At 39.1% G+C, this 23,806-nt stretch overlaps 1 protein-coding gene across 12 annotated transcripts in view; it reads right to left on the minus strand.

Moving 5' to 3' along the window:
• Nucleotides 1–11,752: 11,752 nt before the first annotated feature.
• The window catches only part of fat1a (FAT atypical cadherin 1a), a 97,878-nt gene continuing 85,824 nt past the window's right edge, over nucleotides 11,753–23,806 (minus strand). For 3 of the 12 annotated variants that reach the window (XM_008403969.2, XM_008403983.2, XM_008403961.2), the window contains 8 exons: nucleotides 23,306–23,463; nucleotides 22,249–22,717; nucleotides 21,827–21,980; nucleotides 20,430–20,540; nucleotides 19,697–20,340; nucleotides 18,939–19,076; nucleotides 16,321–16,356; nucleotides 11,753–14,541 (listed from right to left, as the gene is read on the minus strand). In XM_008403969.2, coding sequence (XP_008402191.1) covers nucleotides 13,865–14,541; nucleotides 16,321–16,356; nucleotides 18,939–19,076; nucleotides 19,697–20,340; nucleotides 20,430–20,540; nucleotides 21,827–21,980; nucleotides 22,249–22,717; nucleotides 23,306–23,463 — 2,387 coding nt within the window. In that variant the 3' untranslated portion in view covers nucleotides 11,753–13,864. The other 9 variants (XM_008403992.2, XM_008403979.2, XR_533180.1 and 6 more) reach the window with 8 other exon arrangements.

The raw sequence follows: 23,806 nt of genomic DNA on the forward strand, positions 1-23,806 counted from the left end.
AATATCTTATTACACTTGAATTAAGACAAAATTAACTTAAAAGTAACTTTTCAGCAAGATGTAGGAGATTAAGTAAATAATTCCTTAATATTGATGTTAAACTACTACTTCCATTGGCAAATTATTTTACTTATAACATGTTGTAAGTTTGTTGTAAGGAAAATAATCTGCCAGTAGAACTAGAACTTTGTCATCAATATTAATGAATTATTAGCTAAAAACAAGCTTCTATATCTTGGATAAAAGTTACTTACAAGTTATTTTTGTTTTATTTCAGGTGCACTAAGATATATCCACTAGGAACTAGACCAAAAATGCTTGGTAAGGTTTTGTGTTTTTGCAGTGTTCCAGAAGAATAATGATCTCTAACACAAATCATAAAAGATTCTGACATGAAAAGTGTCATGGAATTTGAAGCTTCTGGAATGGTATGGCCTGAAGCCTGAGCACAACATTTAACATTTGTTAAATGTTGTGCTCATTTAACAAATGAGCACAACATTGTGCTCATTTGTTAAATGAGCACAATGTTGCTTCCATACTCATTTTAACAAATGAGTATGGAAGAATATGTCTCTTCCATACTCTTCCATAAGTATGGAAGAGACATACTTATTTATGTCTCTTCCATAAATAAGTAAATAAAATAAAAAACAGTTTAAATTACTTCTACTAGTTCTGTCAAGAATTTTGGAATTTTAGGGCAACAAAAGTTATGTTTGATGAGTCATCATCATTATTTTAGATTATTTATAAAGGACTTTAAAAAAAAAAAAGCAAAGTACTGTGCAGGTATATCAAAACTAAAATTAAAGAAAATAAGAATACTAATACAAAACAATAAGAAAAGTACAATGTTGATGTAATTAGTAGTGAAGTCATAAACAAATACCTTGAGTGTCTTGCTAAGAACATTTAGTCTAAACCTGTATGTATAATCTTTATCCTGTTTGAATTAAAGAGCATTGAACACAAATATCTCTTAAAAGCCAATGTGACAATCTTTCCAATCTAGTCAAAGCTCTAGCATGTTATGTTTCAGTGGTTGTGGTTTAACAATGTTTCATCTATCTTTCCCTCAGCATCCTAACATCTCAGCCGCCTCTCATCTGAGTTCTGCTCATCATTAAATCAGTTGTTCATCATTCGCCTTCTGTCCCCAACACCAAACATGACACAAAGAAAACACAGTAATAACAGTCAATTGGTGCACATGATTACTTTATAGAATTAAATTGTGTATTTTGAGGCAAAGGCTTAGTGGACTTAAAGCCAATCGGACAAAGGGAGTTAAAATGAAAATGAATCTGAATTGTTAAAAAGCCCTGGAGTGGCCGTGTTCAGTGGTCAGGGTTAAAGGTGCTGGTTTGATTCCAGCTTCTTTATTCTTGTGTCATTTCAACTTCATTCTGGTATGAGTTTATTCTCATAATATGACTTTTTTTGTAATATCTTGATTATTTTTTATGATTTTATGACTATATTCTCATAACATATAGTCATATTTGGCTAAAATATAGTCAAATAAAAAAAATATATTTTATTTTCTTAGCATGGTCATGGTCTGCACATCAGTGAATGAATGACCCTTTGTAAATGTGACTGCGTTCACGTGGCTTTGGGTGTTCAGCATGACTAGAACAGCTCTATAGAAATTGAGCCCGTTTAAAACTCGACATTCATTTTTCCTGTTCCACTGTAGCCATTTCCTACCAGAGGCATCTCCGCAGTTAAGGATAAAAATGAGAAATAATATCTTATGCAGATTTTCTCGATATATTTTGTTTTTGCAAGATGACTCATCATAATCATTTCTCTATTTATATCTACCAACTGTTTTTTTCCTCGCCGTTTTTCCATCTGGAAGCCTGTATGGCTCCAACCACATAAACCAGGGATGTCTTTTTATATACAAAAAAAATTATTTTATTTCACAGTAATCTGACAGGAAGGTGGCAGAGAGAAGGGAGGAAAGCAATGCGGCAGAGGTATATGTTACTTATCTGTAACATATAGATAAGTCTTTGAAGACTTCTGAATTAATATGAGTTACAGCAAAACTTAATTTCCCTTTGGGATCAATAAATAACTAAAAAAAATTGAATTAAATTGAATTTTCTGCAGCCGCTGAGCGCTGGCCTCGATGCAGAGCAGGACCGGACGTTTCTTCTCAGACCCAGCGGTCTTTACGTTTATGGAAAACCTGCAGCTTCATGATGCAGCAGCATCAATATGAGCATCAATGGGATGAGCTGCACATATTTATGCATCCAGCACCATAACCTCAGTAATCAATCATATTGATCTTTCTATTGGATTTGCCACACAGGTGAGGCTGAACATACAGGCACCACATAGGCTGCACTCCAGGCTCTTAACTCAACATCCCCACCGCCTGCAACAAAATCCAGTGACTTTTGACCTTATTCATACTTCTAATGTCAAAACTAATTGAGCCTTTCCCAGGAGAAGGAGAGCTTAGAGGAAAAAGAGGACAGAGAGGAGCAGGAGGACATACTTTTACTCTTCCAACCCTGAGGATGGAATATTTTTAGATTAAAGATCAGCAGAGGAGCAGGAAGGCGTCTGATCTGCTTTAGTAGCTCTTGGAAAAATACAATATTGGACAGAAGAAGAATAGGTGTCAACAAATGTCTAAAGAAAAACTAAAAGTAGCTGCTGACTGTGATTTGTGAACCCAAGACAGAAATGGAACTATGAAGTTATTTCACATGAAATCATTTGTTTCTAAAACTCGAGTCTTGAACAGAAAGTTTGACTTTTTTCCCTTTGGAGCATAAAGGCTATTTCTGTTTCAAAGAGTAGGAGCTTCTTAAAGAGACAGCTCCGACTATAATGCAAATCAAATTTCCTTTAAGCTCTGTTTGATATATACAGCGTTGGCATAACAACTGGAAGTATCATAGTTGGTGAAAATCCTCTGTGAAGTTGTGACCTCAGGATGCTGGAGCGTGTTGGATTGTGTTTTGTTTTGTCTCCCTCACTGCTGGTCCAGTTGAGCTTACGTTTGTTAAAAAGGGCAGAGATGAGAACGCTGCGACACAGACTGCCTCAGCCGTCTGAGCCCTTCATCTGTCTTCAGAGGAACATCACAAGTAGGAAGATGAAAACTGATACATTTCTGGGTTCGGTACTACAGATCTCTTCTGAAATTTTAAGGGACTTTACTGAGAAAAGTGAAAAAAAGAGAAAGGGGTTGATTTTAATCTTCATAAAAGTTAAGCCTTCTTTTCATTTCCTCGGCCAAATTAAGGAAATAAAATGAAATGTCAGAGGAAGGTGGGCTGACGGTGCGGCACAGCACAGCGCAGCGCAGCGTGCTTTTATCATCTAAAACCAATAAAGAAACGGCTTTAACAGCTGCTGTGAGTTTTGTTTGTGAATGATGGGAAGGGGAGGGAGGTCAGCTGAGAAGTGGAGGGTGCACACACACTCACACGCACACACACACGCAAATCCTCATTTGAGCGAGCTGTCAGCAAAATGAAGGAGAGGAGACAGAAGTAATGTAATGAGTGCGGTCTCAACACGGGCTCGGCATGTCTCTGCCGCTCCACTGGTCATCGCTGCGTCCCACAGAGAAACAAGAGTGTTTGCTTTTATCTACCACCCCACCTACTTCATCCTCCCCCTCCTCCCCTCAGCCGGTCGCCATGACAACAGCAGAGCTCCACCCAGAAAAAAAAAAAAGATGTGTACGCTGGGAGAAAGAGGATTATTGGGGTCAGTGGTCTTTGCATGTGCCTCTGTCCCTCTCACGCACATTCACACACTGAGCTTTTTCCCACAGCGTCAGGCGCGCATACCGACGGACTTTAAACTTAGTTCTGGACCTGAATGGAGACAGTCATTTGTGGTTCCTGGAACTGATCCAGTTCATTTAAACTCTGCAGAAACAATTTTTCTACACCAATGGATTCCATGTCTGGCATTGTTTTGGTTGTGATAAACTCCAACATTCCTAGACAGTAAAAAAAAAATCTTCTCAAAAGCACAATTCTTCCTGATGAAATTGTTCCTCCAGTTTCTATCAGAAACTACTTCATGCTTCAAACGCTCTGATTTCAAATGAAAAGCAAAACTGCACAGCTCTGTGAACACATTTTAAGTCTCTGCTGGTGGTGGCAGCATCATGCAATGGGAATGCTTTTCTTTGGTAGAGACAGGGAACAGGATACAGCTTATTATAGGTCAGGGTTTCCCCCAGTGTATTATAAGCCTGGCGGCCCGCCATGCTTTACTAGCCCCGCCGCCAGGCTAAGCGTTGCTTGTTTACAAAAAAAATATATTATTTTTTTTAAGTCTGACTGCAAGCGTCTCTTTTGCTCTTAGCATTTCACTAGCAGAGCAGATGTATTCATAAAGGATAGGTATATAATAGATAGTTAAATAAAAGGGGAGTAAATGTACCAGAAACACACAAAGACTCAAAGTTGAGAGAGATTTTTTTTTCCTTTTTGGCAGATAAACTCTACAGTGTTCACTTCAACATGAACACATTGGGGAAGTGTTTTCTCCAAAACAATATTTCATCACTTAAAAGCTCATAATTCTCTAAGTATTTGGTCATTTTGTGTGGAAGCTGCAGTTGAACACTGAATATAAATCAATTGTTCTTCTGCTTCAATGAAAAAAGTTGGATTCTTCCAGTGGAGCAGACTTCCCAGGCCAGCAGCAGGGATTAGCTGGCGGCTGTTTCACCTTCCTGTGGAGTTTGCTGCCAGCTACAGATTTCCAAAGCTCTGTGGGGTCAGCATCAGGAACGACCTCTGGATAGATCAGACACGTCTGACGGGGTTTCCACAGAATCTCTCATGACTGACTGGGGAGATTTTTCAAGAGGTGAATTGAGGAGTTATTTTACCCCCCGATCCCACAAACTGCACATTCTCAGTAATGTGTAGAATTTAAATAACTGAACAGCCTCTAGTGAGTCACTGTTTATGTAAGTGCCAACTTGCAAAGTGCGACCAATATGGAAATGAATTTGCTTGTGAGGAAACTGTCATTTGATTATTTATAATTAATTTCCTCTTACAACTGTTTTGCAGGAAATTCAAAACTTTCTCATTTCAGGACATATCAGCCAGACATTAGTAACAGCTTTATGTAAAATCCTGGTCTATAGTGATTGGACACATTAGAAAGTTCAATTGCTAATCAAAAGCAGAAAATCAACTAATCACACCGCAGCAAGTCAACTTATCTGGTGGTGCAAACTGCTGGGGATCAAACTGAGCACTGGCGATTTTAGAGTAAGATACTTGCAACTGATTTTAGTTTTCAGAAACTGCTCTCCTACTCAGAATTTCACACAGAACCAGTTTACAGAGAATAATCAAAAATAGAGAACATATCTGGTGAGTGGGTCGGAAGAAAAAGAAAAATCATGTTAGAGGTCAAAGTAGATATAGAGAAATGCCATATTAGCTCCAGTAATCACAACTAACGTAGATAACCATCTCTGTACACAGCATGTCAAGCTTCGAAGCTGATGGGCTGATAGTCATTAGAAATCACTGGCTGCCACTTCAGTCAGCTAACAGGAAACTGAGGATACAATTCTCACAGGCTCTGTAGACTTCAGAAAAAAAGAAAAGAAAAAAAAAACATTGCCTGGCACTATGAGTTTATTATCTGCAAATGGTACAGTGAATATTTGGTGTATTTAACATGAAAGTATTGATCCATCTTGTCTTATTTTATCAGTCCGGGTTGGTGTTATGGTTTACGGAATATTTTATTACCACTCTGTAAGCTCCTTGGTACCAAACACACCTTGAATTAAAAGGTCGGTCTACCTGAGTGTTGTTGCTGACTGTGTCCATCCTTCATGACTGGCTCCTTCCAACAGCAACAGGCACTGCATCACTGAGCTTGCATCACCTCAAACTGTTTACTTGAACATAAACAGTTTGATGTTCACTGTGACTCTCCAGTCACCAGATTGTCATTCTAGAACAGGGGTGTCAAACTGTTCTAGTTTGACACCCTAGTTTGCAGGACACCGGCCCTCGTGTCCTGCAAGTTTTAGAAGTGCCTCTGCTGCACCACACCTGAATAGAATAATTAAGTAATTAGCAAGGCTCTGGAGAACTGAGGAGGTAATTAAGCCATTTGATTCAGGTGTTTTGTACCTGTGGCACATCTAAAAACTGCAGGACAGCGGCCCTTCAGGACTGGAGTTTGACACCCCTGTTCTAGAACATTCATCTAGAACATTCATCTCATAGATGAATGTTCTAGAATGGGACGTTTTGCATCATGGATGTGTGGCTAAATAAACAGCAGGCTTTGTATGATTTTATCATGATAATATAGAGAAATATCCCAGGTGAAAAAAAAGTATACTTTAGTATACTTCAAACATACTTAAATTTGTGAAAGTACACTTTAAGTATACTAATTATTAAGTGTATTACCTATAAGTATATGTGAAGTATACTAAAAATACACTTGTACCAATTTCGAAATTAGTACTTTAAACACACTTAAACATAATAGTACTAAAATACACTTTTAATATATTAAATAAAAGTATATTTTAAGTGAACAAAATATGAATGAATATGTATGAATTCTTAAATGCCTTAATAATCTTTTACTATTTATTAAAATTGCATACAATAAAAAAAGGATAATCATGATTGTAATTTTTAAGAAAGTACCAAATCAATTTTCAGATGTGTATGTAAAACCTTATAATTAACGGCATTAGCTCCAGTTCATACTCCAGACCAGATGGTGGCGGTATAGCACACTTTCATTTATTTAAAAAATGCCACAAAGAAGAAAAAACGAACGCAGAAGATAACAGACGCTGTTCAAATTCGCCATTTTTACTCTCATAATATTGCCTTAAAAGTAGAGAGGGCCTTGACAATAGTTACTAATTTTGGTAAATTCAAGCTGGTGACGTCCTAATCCGAGTTAGACGACAACACAACGGAACAACAACCAATGGAAATGAAATGTGAGTCACAAAAGGAGCCCGGAGGGACGAAGGCTGCTAACGTGTTGCTAGCTGGTGGTAAGTTTGCCTATTAATTATCTTCATTTAATTATAAACAGTGCAGTAAAGAGATATAACTTATGTTGGTTTCTTAAATAATTATTTTATCAATTTTATTTTGACTTGTATGATTATTACTATAGCAATCATTCAGCTTCATGTTATTACTGCATGGAGGCTGTTTGTTGTGACTTGTACTTTAATTCATAAACTTAACCTGGTTTTAATTAAGCTCCATAAGACAAAGAGACTTTGATATTGTGAGATTGTTGTTCTAACTCGTTCATCAATGATTTTATCTTCAACATATGTTTGCAGTCTAACTAAGCAAATGARGATGAAAGAGGAAGCCAGAGAAATCAGGTGTTAGGAAACTAAAGACTTTCTGTCTCAGAAGAAGCTCTGACTCCACCAGATCACCAACCAGCTCTAAGGATGAACCTTCACATCGTCTTCATGATGTAAGTTTTGTTTTTTCAATGAGGAGCTAGCTATATTTTCAATAACAAAAACTGTTTTTACCTACACTAAGTGCTTAATAAACATGATTTAATTTAAAGATAACTGGAAATAATTTTTCCCCTTGTTAATATAACATTTATCTTTAATTTTTTTAAATTTGTTGTTGGCTCTCAGGGCCCTGTGATGGACTGGTGACCTGTCCAGGGTGAACCCTGCCTCTCACCTGATGACTGCTGGAGATGGGCACCACCAGCTCCCCTCACCACTCTGCAAGGTTCAGTGTGTTCAGATCATGGATGGAAAGATTTTAAGGTAGTTTGTCTCCTTAAGTCCACACTTCAAACAGCTTCATAGTTATTGCCAACATCAACTGGTTCTATGACATTGCTGACTATTTTTTTTTTCTACTTCTAACATAAACAGGCAAAGCAGTCACCCAGAAATGTTTTTCCACCCCAGGAATCTAGTCCCAATCATCATCAGTTCTTATGATGTCACATACAAGGCGAGTCCACAACGTCTTAAAATTGTAAATATTATTGTTTTATTTGCCATTTTTCTGTTCTCTTTAAATACAAATGCTTTCTCTGTTTAATTACTCTATTGTTCTTTTTTGTAGGTTCCTGTAAGATGCAGTGAACGGGAATGTTCTGTCGTTGATCCTCACTTTCATGTTTTATTGTCACACTTAAATTTTCATGTTCATGTGTTCACTTTTGATGTGTAAACTGATAATTTATGTAAAGTTCATAAAGTTGTGAGTAAAATTGGACAATTAAAAAAAACCAAAATATTTGAATTACCTTGAACATCTTGTGTAATTAATCTTTCCATGTAATTTTAGCCTAAAACAATGTAAGTACTGTAATGTAGTTATGCATGTCATTTACAAAATAGGTACGTAGGAATAAAGACTTTCACGAGTAATTAAAATTGTAGTTTATTATCAATAGCAGGAAATCAAAAATAAAAATTAAGTAATTTAAATACATTACTAATATATTAATATTTGAAGTATATTAAATATATATTTTTAATATAATTCTGTGACAGAATTATTACACTCAAAATATAATAAAGCTCTGAAATATATTTAAAAAGTATACTTTAAGTACACTTGAAGTTGTTCCAAAAAAGTACTTATAGTATACTAAAATATACTACTAGTTGTAATTTAATACTTTTTAAATACTACTGAAGTATACTAAGCACAAAATTAGTTGTTCCAAAATAGTACAGTTTAAGAACATCGATAAAAGTATACTAAAGTATGTTAAAATTTAGTATACTTTTTTTCACTTGGGATCTCTGACAAATATTAACAAAACCTTGTTGAGCCTCAACCTCACAAAGAGTTGAGGGAGTTCTGAAGGCAAAATGGGGTTTAGTCCAGTACCAGAAAGGTGTAGCTAACAGGCTAGTAGGGTAGCCAGTGAGTGTGTTTACCTTCTTTTCAGTGGTGTCCTCTTCTTTTCTGCAGTGAGTTGTGAATTCTGATGTTGATTAAAAGGCCAAAGTTCAAGCCTCAGCACAGGAAAGCTGGCTTAACCTCATCTGCTCGATGGACGCTGCTCCACAGCTGACCCACAGCTCCAGACGCAGCTTCTTTAAAAGCCGCATGACCAGAAAGTGCACATATGACAAAAAGTCATTTCATCTATTATTTATGTCTAGTTTTGTTTGAACATGTGGAAGAGGAAGCTGAGAGTGTCATCTTCCTCTTCCTCAGATATGAGAGGAGAAAACTAATTGTTATACAAAGTTTCAACATAACTGATAAAACAGTTTTGTTTCTAATTTATCGTGATTAACCCAACTAGAGGTGAAATACTTTTATTAACCTCATCTGGGACGCTTCACCCTTTTGCTCCCTTCCTACAGCATCGAAAAACGGCCATATACTGCCATCTTGTGGTTGGTAGAGAGCACTGCAAAGTCCCATGTTTTTGAGTGAGCATTAGTGAGAGCAGCTGAAGCTCAACGTCTCCTGCTTCCACCATGTTATGAATAATGCATTAATATACTTGATTATTTCAGTGACAGAAAAACACCTGCTGCTGTTAGCAGAGTTAATTGAATCAATCATGCATGAGATTAAAGCTGCTCATGAATGGTGAGCAGCTGGCCGGCACGGCCGATGTTTGGGATGGATCCGTCTCCTGAGTGTGTCTCCCAAACTGAGGAAGAGTTTCATTTGAGGAAGAAAAAAAGTTAAGATACTTGATCCTGATTGAAAGCTTTCTGCCAAACAACTCGAGCTTTATGAAGCTGGGAGGAAGTTTTTGAAATGTTCAGTTTGTTTTAGTTATGCTTACATCAGGTGTCCAACGTGTGGCCTGGGGGCCATTTATGGCCCTCAGAATGATTTTGTGTGACATTGGAATTTTGGTTTGTGAGCAGATACACACAGAGAAACGTCAAGGTGCAATCTTCACCAATGTGAGTTCTTTCAGACACAGTGGGGACAAATAAAAATATATATATTTTTAAATAAAAATCTTTCTTGGCTCTTAATTCTTGATTTTGCCACTTTAATGTCACCTTCCATCTCTCAGGTCTTCATCTCCCTGCTTACTGTGGGCCTCCTTCCTGGTGAAGCATGAAGATGAAACATTTCCCCATGAGTGGAACAGAAAGATCACAGAAACTGGGTCTGATTTGTTGAAAACTGACAAACATTAAATTTTACATTTAAAAGAGAAATAAATAGAATAAATGTTTATTATGCTCTACAATAGTCCCACACATCAAAATGAAACATGACTTACTTTATCATAACATCAGCTGATACTTTGGTTTTGATTCTTGCTTTATTGCGACTACATTTTTTAAATCAATGATTTATTTAGATTTTATTTTATGTAAAAGCAACCAATGAGCTTTAAATAAGGTCTTGGTGATATTTTCCAATGTAAAGCAGACGGTCTTCATGACAGGCTGCCTGCCAGATCTCTGCTAGAAATAGTTTCTGTCCCAAGAGTCGCTGTGATCCACCGTGTTGTGTAAAAGCTGCTGTCCTGTCATGCAGATCAGATCATTCCTGTGAGGAATCTGTACTGTTTGCTTGACTTCAGCACGTCAGTGCCGCGTTGTGCTCCAGTCTTCCTCGTCTCACAGTGTGATTCATTAAAGGGAGGCAGAGTCCGCTTCTTACCTCTGGAGGCTCTTCAGAGGGGGAAACACAGCTCTGTCGATCAGGACTCCACGGCGCAAAACAGAAAACACACATCGCGTTGTCGGCTATAACTCTGGACCGAGCCTGGAGGCACCGGGGTCCTGTCATTTTAATCAGGCCCATGTCAGGCAGCCCAGGCTTTTGGATACTAGCGGCTGCAGGCGGACAAAATGAAAGAGAACAGAGATGTTGTGCTGCAAATCTACCCAACATGTTCGCTCAGTGACTGAAGAGCATTTTTCTCTTATCCACTTTGGTTCTGGAGGGATTTCCCGTTAATGTAGGAAAAAAAAAACACAATTTCACCAACTGTGGCGTTTCCATTAAGCCAGAAGCCCAATTAGAATCACACACTAATGTGAAAGACCAACACAAAACGGTTTCCATTTGTGAAATGGAAAGAAAATTATTTATGATTCAAAATGTTTTTTTTTTTTTTTACAAATTTTATCTGAAACTTTTAACTTCAGATATCAGAACTGATAAACTGGACTACATTTTGTTTCTTTAAAACCCAAAGAGAAAAATATAAATAAAAGTTTAACTTTATATCAACTTATTTAATATTCATTTCAAATATTCATTTCAAAATGAGAATTTTCTCCTCAGTTTTAGTGTTAGTATCACTTTGATAAATCATTTGGAAAATTGGTGGGTAAATAATAATAAATGTATTTTTTTATGATGTGGATTTAATTAGAATGAAATAAATATATATTTCTGTTAATAGGAAGAATGCCTTCACTTCTTTAAATTTAGAATAAAAATAGTTTCTTGGAGTTTTGGTGGAGATATTTCACAGATCAAGAGACTGATTATTTATCTACATTATCATTTAAAGTAAAAATTAAATCTGCTCTATGCAGATAGGATTTGAACTTAATTTAACCTTCTGACAAAGCCTCAAATAAAAACACAAATCTGAACTATCACTTTAAGATAAAGTCATTAAAGTGTCTACAATAAATCTACTTTTGAACAAAAACCCTGCAGCAGACCTATTACAGAGGGATTACTTCACAAACACATCGGAAAGCCAGTTATGAAAACATTCCAACAATAAAAAGCACACCAGAGAGTAATTTGCATTTTTTAGGAATAATTTATTGCCAGTAGGAAAGCGTGAGCTTGTGGCAGTACTCAATAAAAACCTTTACAAGACCATAGTTGCTCAGACACACAGACACATGAAAAACGCCCCCCGGTGCCCATGAATAACTCTGCACTATAAATATATCGGGTCCCATTATCTCAGTGGAAAAATAAACAAGTTTCAGAATCAAAATGTACAAACAGAAGAAAAAAAAAAAACAAGATTATGCAGTCGTTCACTGAAGACCCATTTCTGCAAAGAGCATTTAGAGACGATAAACTTTTTTACGAGTACACTGTGATAAGAAAAGCCTCGCTTCTCCTTTTTTTTTAGTGGATGAAAGCACAGAATGGCTGATTTCACACCATTTAATCATTTTTTTTCATTGAAAATAAAAGCATAGAATATCTACAAAACCTAGTAAATTTTGAAATCAAAACTGTACACATAGATTTACACTGAAAATGAGGATTCGTATAAAAACATCTCGCTTGTCTTTTTTTGTTTTGTCTTATCGAAACAAAAATATTGTCGCGATTTTTATTTTGTAGGATGATTTTCTGTTCTACACTGAAATGTTGATCCTTCAGAAAACTCACCTTGTTAGCAAGATAAACGTTACACTTAAAGGAGACATATTACACTCCATTTCAGCTTTTTCTTTATTTTCTCCCCCTATAGCTCCACTTTGCTCCACTCTATATTTTCTGCACAATTTACAAAAAAATCCAGTCTTTTTCCATCCATTAACTTTGAGATTTAATCTTAATTTCATTTATTTAGGTTTTGTTTTAGTGATTTAATGAGTTAAATCTGTTTTGTAAATGAGCTCCAGCTAAAAAGATGACATCCCCGGAAATGTAAAAGAATAAACTGCAACAACATGGACTGTAACAGTGACAGCAAGATGAAACTTCCCATCTAACTCCTGCAGCTCCTCTTCAGAAATGCCCAAGTTCGCAGGTGTTTGTGAGGAAACTGTAGCGCCACCTGCTGTCTGGAACACCAAAGGTTCACCCGGCAGTAAAGCTCTGCGGTTTGCCTCTCAGTAGTTTTAGTGCATAGAAGGTCAGAACATCACTCTGCTCAAATGTTTCTCCAATCTAGTTTGATGTTTATGGATGCGCTGAAGCTGCGAACAGATTCAGACTGAACTGATTTTGCTCAAATTAACTGTTTTCACTCTTTTCTTTTTTTTAATTATTGAAACTTTGACTCACATGAAAATCCAAGCTGGGGATTCTATTTCTAGAACAGGAAAGAAAAGCATAATAGGTCTCCTTTAAAGTATTGGTGATGTCATCTTAAAGGGGCAGAGGTAGAAGCAACAAAATGGCTCCTTTTACCTCTTGGTATTTTCTCTGGCCTCTCATTCCTCCTTCTGCTCATTCGTGCCTCTGTTTCGTACCAAACTGTTGTCATTTCGGCCCTTTCTGTCCGGCCAACAGAATGTGTGAGAAATGTCAGAAATTGTGGAAAACATAGCGACCTGCTGTTAACTGTGTAGGTTTGATGCAGGACAGATAAATGTGGGACCTTGATGAACCGAAACGTTTCAATGAATTTTTGGTAATGACTCAGAGAGTCAGATAGCAACTTCAATTCAGTTCAGTTCAATTCAATTAAAAAATACTTTATTCATCCCAAAGAGAAATTAAATAATATAGGCTATATGTCTTTGGCCCATCTTCAGTTTCGTACCAATCAAAAGCACACGGCTTCGTACCGAAGCTCAAACTACCAGCTTTGTAAGAAAGATGACATCCTAGAATCACTGATCACAAGGAAATCATTTTAAGCAATCTCCTGTTATCTACTGAAATCAAATAATAATTTTATTGTCGCAAACTATCAGTAGCTTATGGAGATGAACTTTGAATCATTTGTTGTCAAAGTGGGCTCAAAGCGTTCTAAGAAACGACCAAATCCAGAAAGCTACAAAACGACGAAGCAGTGAATGAGCAGAACCTCCCAGCCGCCCCTTCCAACTACGGTCAGCTCTCTGCTGTGTGTGGTGCTCTCTGGTGTCCACATACTGTGCGTTATTAGTGTTGGTGGTATGTGTAGCTGTGGGTTCAGGCACTTTTGTTTGGATCCAGTGTCAGACTTCAGTGTGCTGTTGGGAGTTCAGCATCGGGATGGTCAGCTGTTCAAAGTGGCCTTCCTCGCCGCTCTCGTAGTCGCTTATCATGGCCTCCGACTCCTCGCAGCAAGCCGACATGTCTGAGCAGGAGGCTGTGGAGGCGTACAGAGACATGGACATTTCGTCCAGAGCGGAAGAGTCAAAGTCCCGGCCGCAGCCTAAGGCGTACTCCCCTCTGTAGCCACCATTGCCCACGGTGGAGGCCGGGGTGATGGTAGCGGAAGCGGAGGATGCGCCCTGGCCCTCGGCGTCGCCGCCACCGCCGCAGTCGCTTGGGTAGGAGTGGTGCGGCAGGTACTGGTTAAGGCTGTAGAGCTGGGGCCGGGCCGGGCGCCGGCGGCCAGAGCTTCCTGAGCCGGGCTTCTCCAGCTCTCTGTTCAGGGAGCGCAGCGTGTCGCAGCGGTCGCCGTACTCCGGCAGAGGCGGCGGCGGGAGGTCGTCGTTTACGGGGAAGTCCTCCGGCGGTGGAGGGAAGTCGCTCTCGATGTCAAAGCCGCCAGGGTAGTAGTCGGTGTCCATGGCGCTCGGGTCGTTGTACTGAGGCGCGGGAGACTCCACCACCTCGTAATGCGGAAACTCCTGGATTCCAGGAAGCTGAACACTTGGCATCCAATCAGATGTGTCCCAGTGATATCCTGTCGGATAAAGAGAGGCCGCAGCACAAACACAGAGATTAGGCCTCTGCAGTGGAGACGTCAGACATGTTCATGTTCAAAATCAAAGTCATGCTGGAGCTACTGCTGTGTGAAGACAAAGATGTTCTACATCCTGCAGACATTCGTCACACTCTGCCATGTTCAGGTTATAAAAAGCTGGTTTTAGTAGAACATGGAGCTTCTGGGTCACACCAGTTATTAATGTGTTACAGAGGTTGTTGTTTAGACAAATAAATAGCATAGATGCACCAATCCAATGCCAATATCCCATCTGAAAAAAATTCTAGATTGTATATCACTGGCAGATCTATTGAGTCTAATTCTATGCTTTGTGCTCTGAATGACATCAGGCTTTATAATTTGACGTTATATTTAGAATCCTAATTGCACTTTCTGAACCATTTAAAATAAGTTTGCTGCAGTTTATTTTTACGTTTAACCAACATAGTCAACATGTTGTTTTTGTCAGTTTCAGTTTGACTGTTCTGCTTCTTATTGAACTGACTGAACAAATGAAAGTTATTTTTACATGTTTGACCAAGCTTGTGAAGCTGTTGGTGTGTTTAAATGTGATGTAATGGTGCGGAGTTAGAAAATATATTTTTAATTCAGTACATTTATGAACTGACAGGTTTTAAGCAGTTCAGTGTTGATTTTCTGTATCAGATTGGTATCAGTCAATATTGAACCTCAGATATCGGTATTGGATGTAAAAAAGTTGATCGGTGCATCCCTCATAAATAGCAATATTTTTTTTTACATTTTACAAACAAATGAGTTAAAATTATATTTATTTACAGCTATTTATCTGCTCATTCATGAGATTAGAGTCTGTCTTGATTTTTTTTTTAGTGCAAATTGATGACATATTGTGACAGTTATGTTAGACATACAAACAGTGGGTTTTATGAAACAGTGACTACAGTGAACTTAAACATAGAAACAACGTATTTAGCTGCTTATATCCACTGTCAGTGCTAATGTTTCTCTTAAAGGTTCAATTAGAACATTTAAAAACATTTCTACTATGACTGCATTATATCAGGAAAAAGTGATCATCATGTTATGCATTTATTGATTGATGAATATCTGTGTTGAAGAAATTAGCCAGTTTTGTTTTTATAAAGTAAATGTCCAAACCAGAATACAGAATTCATAAAAGAATCTGTTTTATGAACTGCAAACGTCAATATTACAATCCTGACTGGGAGTCGATATGCTGTGCAGCCAAAGACAATGAGTAGATTTTTTCTTTTCTTTTTTTTGCTCGCCATGTCTGTCACCATGACTACAGCATTTCAAGCTCTTACTAGCTATTCCAAAATTGGAATCTTGTAACAAAAATATTACAATACACGCGGCAATAAACCCAAAGTAGATTAAAGTCACACTTTGGGATAATATGATAATCTAACGCTACTGCTTCTGATAGATTATCCATCTAATGCAGATCTGTTTGTCTTCTTTTAATATAATAAACCCTTATATGCTAATAGTAGAAAAAGAAAATTTAAGATTATGGAAATATTAAAAAAAAAGAAAACAGACACAAACAAACACAATGGGAATACATCCGGTTAGGCACTGAGTAATCATTATGTCGCAGCCTCAAACCATGCGAGGTAGCGCTTTACAAGATGTCACCTTCACCTCACAGCCAACACCTTCTCGCTTCAGATTTGAGTTAGTGGTAAAGCGTTTCAGGATGGGATCAGGAGCAACACAGACCACCAGACAAACAAACGTGTAAAAAGTCACCTCTCGGGTTCTTGAGATCATGAGCCAAAAAAGACTCTTTATGCGAGGCAGGAGGGGGAGAGAGAGAAACAACAAGTCACATTAAAACCTCAAACAATACGCTGAGATTAACAACAAAACAGAGGAGGGGGCGGAATGAGACGCAAATAAAAAAAATGCATAGCAGCTTTGTCATTTTCTTACACATCAGGGGTGTGTGTGATATTCCTTTTGTAATTTCTACACACAGTTTTGGTCAGGAGATTTTATATACAGCCATAAATATCTGATTCATTTTGGGCTCAGAATGATTCACCTGAATGATTCTTCTACTAGTTCATTTCTAATAACACAGGAAAAATAAAAAAAAATAAAAAATGAGTTATGGGCTAAAATATATACATACAGCCTACTAATATCAGGATGTATCAGAGAAACTACACAATTTTAGAAACCATTTTGATTCTGCTCAGTATTTGAACCGCCGTGCTTTTTTCAGTTTTTATCTAAGCTCGGTGGAAACTTGGAGACAACATGGAGTTTCAACAGGATAATAATAATAATAATAATAATAATAATAATAATAATAATAATAATAATAATAATAATACCATTAAACATATCATGTTTTGAATTTGAGCCTGTACGTATAGATTTGATTCCAATGGCTGTTTTTGAAAAGCTACTGAACCATTTAAATGAATCACCAAATTACCATCCCATTCCTGCCCAAAACGATCTACATCCAAACATGAGGAGGCCAGAGTTTGACGAGGGCCGATTGTGTAAGACAATGACAGAGTCTCAACCTGCACTGGACACCAAAACACAGAGGGACAACAGCAGTGGTGGACACAAGCCAGAAGAGTACCTTCTCCTTCCACAGTGTCAACAACAGAATTGACAAGGTGGATTACTGTCACAATGGAGGCTTGTGAGAGGCAGAGGGGGGTTGGGGGGAGAGTGGATCAAAGAGACCTGACATTAGTAAAAATGAAAGCCTTGTTCATTTATCAAAAAAGCAAAAAACCAAGCAAACACAGATGGAATGTGGTCGGAGTGATGGCAGCACACACCGGGGTCCTGGTTGCTCTTAACACACTTTTAGTCTTTGGAGCGTCAGCACTGAGTCTGAGGGGGTTATGGCTGGGATGAGACCGTGTCAGAGGGTGATGAGGGGGAACGGGGGGAGGGGTCAGGTTCTGACTGTACAACATAACACACAGCGACTATGTACTGAGAACCAGAGGGAGCCACTCACAGTACAGATGGAAGAATCAGGGGAATTCCCCAGAGATCCAAACATAAACTGTTTTTTTCTGTCAGATTTGGATATGTTCTGATTTTGGAAGGTGTAGATGAACTAAGTGATGATGGACTGACCTTCATCATCTACAGGTGCATCTCAGCAAATAAAATACCATCAAAAAGTTAATTTATTGAGTCATTTCATTGGAAAAACTGAAACTCTTGTTAAGAATATCAAAGAAATATAGTCAAAGCCTTTTACTTAGTTCTGCTAGTTGTGATGATGGCTGCATTTCTATTACAAACCTGTGCAAAACTGTCAAAAAATCAGAGTCCCAAAATCCTTCGAACACTACAGCTATCCCTATCAGCATTTTATCCTTCCACTAAACCTTTCATTCATATGATTGCCAACTTCTGTTGCAAAATGCTTTTGGGGGCTTTGTCATTGCTGAATCACTGTCAAGTCAGCCATTCCCCCAATGATTATGTAGACAACAATATGGACTCAAAATATCAATTCTGTTTAACAATATGTATTTTTTAGATGTTTTCCGTAATATTGAAATTGTACAAGAAACTGAATTTGTGGGTTTTGCTCGTTGTCAGCAAAGAAAATCAAAAGCACATGCTTAAAATATACCACTGTGTGATAAATATAGATAAGTTTGACAATTTGAATTGTATTATTTAAAAGTAAATACTATTAGATGATATTCTTATTGACTGAGATGAACCAGTAGGTGAAAACGAGAAAATTTAAATGAAAAGATGGGAGAACGGAAGAGAAATAAGAGTACCCTGGTAAAATACTCTTCGATGTTAAACATCCTTTTGTCTCTAAATTCACCAAAAAAGAACAGAAACAAACAGAAAAAGAGAAAATAAAGGATATTCAGGAAAAAATGTCAAATCAAAGGAAGCGATGAGCAACTTTGAAACATCCGTCTTCTTTCTGAAATAACGTCACAGAGTGAGAACAAAGAGCCGGGTCCTAAATGGTTTCTATGTTTTCCAATCAGTAATCTCAGCAGAACTGATCAGACGGGGGACTTGTGATTCTTCCGTCTGCATGGACAGTGACTGAGGACTTACAGGCCGGACCCCCTGCTTAAAACCTGGTTCTGGATCTGTGGACCGATTTGATCCATATGGGAGCTGAAGCCCCGCAGCGAAAAGAAACAGAAAAACAAAGTCATGTGACCCCACAGCCACTACCGGGGCATTTATTCAGCACATGCAAAAAGAATAAAAAAATAAAAAATTCTAAGTGTTAGCTGTAAATTTACCAGGCACCACATAAAACAAGAATAAACTCGTTACAAAATGCCTGAATGTTAAAAATGTAGAGAGCTGTCAGGTTAGCGGGTCCTGAACTGACGGCGGCGTACCGTTGTCGTCACATGACTCTGACTGGAAGGAGCTGAGCGAGTGGACCTCTGACATGCTGCCTCTGGTGTTGTACAGCTGACAGGCGCTCTCCTCCACCGGCTTCTTGGTCAGGCAGGGATCCAAGTCCACCACTTTAGCTGCAGAGAAGCAAATCAACCAAGCATTGGGATACACAAGGCATGTTTTTACTCAAATAGACAAATATAATAAATACTCAATTCAGATTGGGCATCACCGCTTTCCTCTAAGGCTGTCAAACGATGAATACTTTTAAGCTGATTAACAACAGGGTTGCTGTGAATTAATCCTGATTAAATAATTTTTAAAATAAATAAACTTCGTTATTAAGTCTATTTATTTACAAATATTTTTATTAAGGCTATCTGTTAATTTCTCATGACTTTGATGCTTTGTTTTTATGTTTATTCATATTTTGTATTTCTTCAAAGCAGATTAGAGTTGCTTAAGTTGTGAATAGCTGCATGTAAAAAGATAATTTGCTACATTGTTTTGTCTACAACAGTAAAATAATTTTGGGTTTTTTCCTGTGTTCTGAGCACCGCAGGGCAGCTGAGGGAGGAGGTGGAGGAGATCAAGCTTTTCATAACATACCATCAGAACAAACTGAGCTTTAACAAATATGTAAAAAACATATTTTTTATTAAAGTTACAACGCGTTAATTTTGACCGCTCTACTTTCCACACAATGTAATAAGTTAGATTTAGTTTAACAGCAGCCAGAGGGAAGCGGACTTACTGTCGTAGTCATAGTCCCAGTTGGGTTTCTGTATGGAGTCGCTGTCTGACACAGAGTTGGATGGAGGGGGCGGGGGCAGGTTGGGCGCCACGCTGCACACCGCCACGGTTTTCCGGTGTCCGTGAACAGAATCCGGGTTGAAAGTGGTGAACTCCGGGTGCTCCGGGATGGTGGAGCCTTCGAACGAGTTCCTGTCCAGGTTGTTCCGCGAGTCGCTGGGAATGCTGGGAGTGTAGGAGATGGGGCGCACGGGGACCTGAGGGGGGATGTCAGAGTAGATGTTCTTGTTGAGCTTGGAGTCAAAGTACGGCCTCTGGAGGAAGGAGTGAGGCACGCCGGAGCCGCCAGGGTGTTTGTCGGCGCCGCCCGTCTTCGACTTGCTGCGGCACGCTCTCTTGCGGATGAAGATGAAGAAGAGGACCAGGATGAAGATGCTGAACAAGAAGACCGCGATGCCGATCACCTCCTCCAGGCCGATGTTCCAGGGGGTGGAGACGAACTGATTCTGCACCTCCTCTGGGAGATCACACTTCTGCCCGCGGAAACCCAGAGAGCAGTTGCACTTAAAGGAGCCGTAGGTGTTTTGACACTGGCCTCCGTTGGCACACGGGTTCTTGATGCACTCGTCGACGTCGCTCAGGCACCTTGGACAGAACGGAGAGGGATTCGGTGAGGTTCTGATGCAAAGCGTCGAACTGATCCAGATGGAGAATTTGAGTCCAAACAGACTTACCTGTCTCCCTGGAAACCAGCTACACACTCGCACACCGGACCGTCCAGGCTGTCGATACACGTCCCGCTGTTTTTACAGGGGTTGTCTCTGCAGTACGGCCCCAACTGGCACCTGAGGAAAGTGAGGATGGACAGGAGCTTCACTTCTGAGATGTGTTGACAGAAATCATTTTGTAATCTACATCTCTAAAGAAAGCATTTTGTGTTGTCTTTTATTTTGCATTTGATGTGACCAACATAAGGAAGTAGATTATTGTGAAATGGAGAAAAAAAATAACATGTACTTTTTATTTTCAAATATGAAAAATGTGTATTTGTAGTCAAACTCTTTTACTCTGACTCTCCTAAATAAAACCTAGTGCAATCGGCTACCTTAAAAATATTCACATTCAGTCTGACTGAGCTTGAACTTTTTGGCAAAGAAGAACGGATTAAAGATCTCTAGATGATCTTTGCCCCATAAGACCCAGAGTTGTAATATTAATCTCTTTTTAAAAAAGATGGACACAGGTTGACTTCTTCTTGTTTTTTTACTCAAAGTTAAGAGATTGAACACTATAGTTGAGTTTTGGAATGCTATTGGATAGGAAATACTAATAAGGTCAAAAAAATAACACAACTGGAGAAACTGTGGTTGAGCAGGATCTCTGGGGTTACTGAGCCAGAAAAACCAACAAGTAGAAATTTTGGGGTGAACATTATAACGTCTAAAATATGTATGTGTATATAATTTATGTGCAACACTTTCACAAAATGCTAAATATTTTATATTATAATTTTAATGTTACATTTTTGGCAAGCCTTACTCAAACAAAAAAAAAAAACTCAAAGCAGAACATGTTCATCTCCAGAGGACTCACACAAATTGGAACATTTTTTCAGGTCTTTCTATGTCCGGGTCTTGCAACGATAAATGAGTTGAACATAATAAAAAAACTAAATTTTTCGGAAAATTATTTGCAAAGCAACTTGACCTATATGTGTTTATCCTCCTGTTTTATAAAGAAAAACTATTTCTACTAAACCGACACATCAAATCCCAGTACGTGTAATGTAACCAATGTAGTAAAGTTAACCAACAAGCTTATGGATGGGTGTAGTGGACGGTTCCTAAGCAACCATTAACCATTAGTAGAGGACCTTCATGTTTTGAATGTATAGATATGACTGTTTCTGGATAAGAAAAAGAAACAAATTCACTTTTGCATCCAATGGCTGTTTTTCAAAAGTTACTGGAGTAGTACAATCAAATAAATCACTAAAATCCTCAAATTAACACAAAATTCCTTCCACCAAAAAATTTTATCTACACATGAGATGAGAGGGAAGGTTTTCATACATTAGAAATCACACATGGAAGCTGGGCTGATTTATTTAACACATTCCTATCACCGTTACCTCTGTCCAGAGTACTGGCCTCGGCACTGGCAGTAGAAGTCGTCGGCGCGGGGAACACAGGTGCCGCCGTACAGGCAGGGGTTGGAGGTGCAGGGGCTTATTGCAAGCTCACACTGGGAGCCCATGAAGGAGGAAGGACACTTGCAGAAGTATCCTGTGGAGTTCAGGAAAAAGAAGGCTAATGAGGATGAGGCGCTGAGCGTAATATTCTTGCAATCAGAATTCTGATGAGGAATGGGATTTTTTTCTTTAATTATGCAGGTGTTTCGTGTAAATCTGAACAAATTTTGCATATTTCTTTAAAAAAAAACCTGCAGATGAGACTGCCTTGATCTATCTCTTCTGTCTATAATTTATGATTCTTCTGGCTTAGGGTCGATGTGAACTGGTGCAGATGATCAAAGGAGCAGGGAAAGACTCACCTCCATTGGCCAAAGAGACGCAGCTCCCTCCGTTGGTGCAGGGGTTGCTGGAGCAACTCTCCTCAGGCGCGAGGGCGCAGCCCGGGGCCACGTCCACCATGTCCTCCAGCACGGCCTGCGCCCGCCGCGCCCGGCTGTTCAGCGGCAGCTCCAGGCCGTTCAGTGCCATGGCCTCCATACAGCCGCGCAGCCCGTTGGCGACGGGCAGGCTGCGGCCCAGGCGCTGCGAGGAGTGCTGGCGGACGTGTCCGCCGAAGTAAATGTTGTTGTCGAGGTTGAGCGTGCGCAGGGTGCCTGGAGCCGTGCCCGAGGCGGCGTGCACCTGGTCCAGCACCAGCTTGGCATAATTACCGTCCACCTCCAGGGAGACAGAGTGCCACTCCCCGTCGTTAACCTGGGCGCTGTGGACCGACACCAGGCCGGGGCCGCTGCCGCAGTCAAATTTGTACTGCAGGCGTCCGTTTACAATCTGTTTCAAGAGACGAAACGCTGCTGAGTTCCAGAGTTGGAACAAACTCTAAATGTGCAGGAAATGTCAGCAGGCCAATCATGTAACCTGGTCTCAGCTCGCAAAACTGTTTTTCGCAGTTTTGAGAAAAACACTCATTTTCATACAGCTGAAAAATCGTCTCATCCTAGTGTCTAAATGAATAAAGCTTCATTTAGACACTAAAGGAAGCTTTATTCTCTTCAAACATCTAAAATATGAAAACAATTGGTGTTAAAATCCTTAGATGGCAGCCTGGAACTTAAATGCCTCTTTGTCTGGCATGCAGAGCGCTCCTCCAGACAGACTGAAAATGGAATGTGTGTAAAACTCCTGTCTGCTTCCCTTCACTACTAAAATAGTTTGCGTTAGTTTTTTTCCCCTCCCAGCTAGCCACATTCCCATAGTGAGGCGTGTGAATGGAGCTTTTAAATGCCCTTTGAACCCTTCAAGTCTCAGACAGAATGGGCTCAGAGAAAGGGCGAGGTCTGTTTCCTTATGCGGCTCTTTAAATGTGGAGGACAAAGGTTCAAATTTGAAGACGCGACTACATAATGAGTTTGAACACACCTCAAGGATGCTGTAGTCTGTCCCTTTCGCGTACATGACAGTGGCGTGGCTGGAGAAGGTCCGGAGCCTCAGAGACAACTTCATCAGCTCCTTGTTGTCGTTCTCCATCAGACGGTACTTCACATAACCGTTTCCACCGAAGGTCAGTGAGTGACCATCTGAGACAAAAAAAACAACATTTACTGAGAACAGCAAGAGAAGCAAAGCACTACAAAACCAACACTGGAGCTCAGGAGACTAGATGACACAACACGGGGTTCAGGAGTGAAGACCTGACCAACATCGATCAAAAAGAAAAGCTTTTTGAGTTTTGCACAGAAAGAAAAATGTCAGAAAGTCAAATAGCCTCGTATATTAGCATCAATAGTAACCATGGAGCTGATAGTTTACTTTAGCACTGTTAGCATCTAACATTTACATTTACAGTGTTGACGAGTTGTTTGTATTTTGTCTCTCAGCATCTACCTAAAATGTTCTCACACAAACAATGACAAACAAGTA

Source organism: Poecilia reticulata, linkage group LG1 (genome assembly GCF_000633615.1).
Source record: "Poecilia reticulata strain Guanapo linkage group LG1, Guppy_female_1.0+MT, whole genome shotgun sequence".
NCBI classification, from domain to species: domain Eukaryota; kingdom Metazoa; phylum Chordata; class Actinopteri; order Cyprinodontiformes; family Poeciliidae; genus Poecilia; species Poecilia reticulata.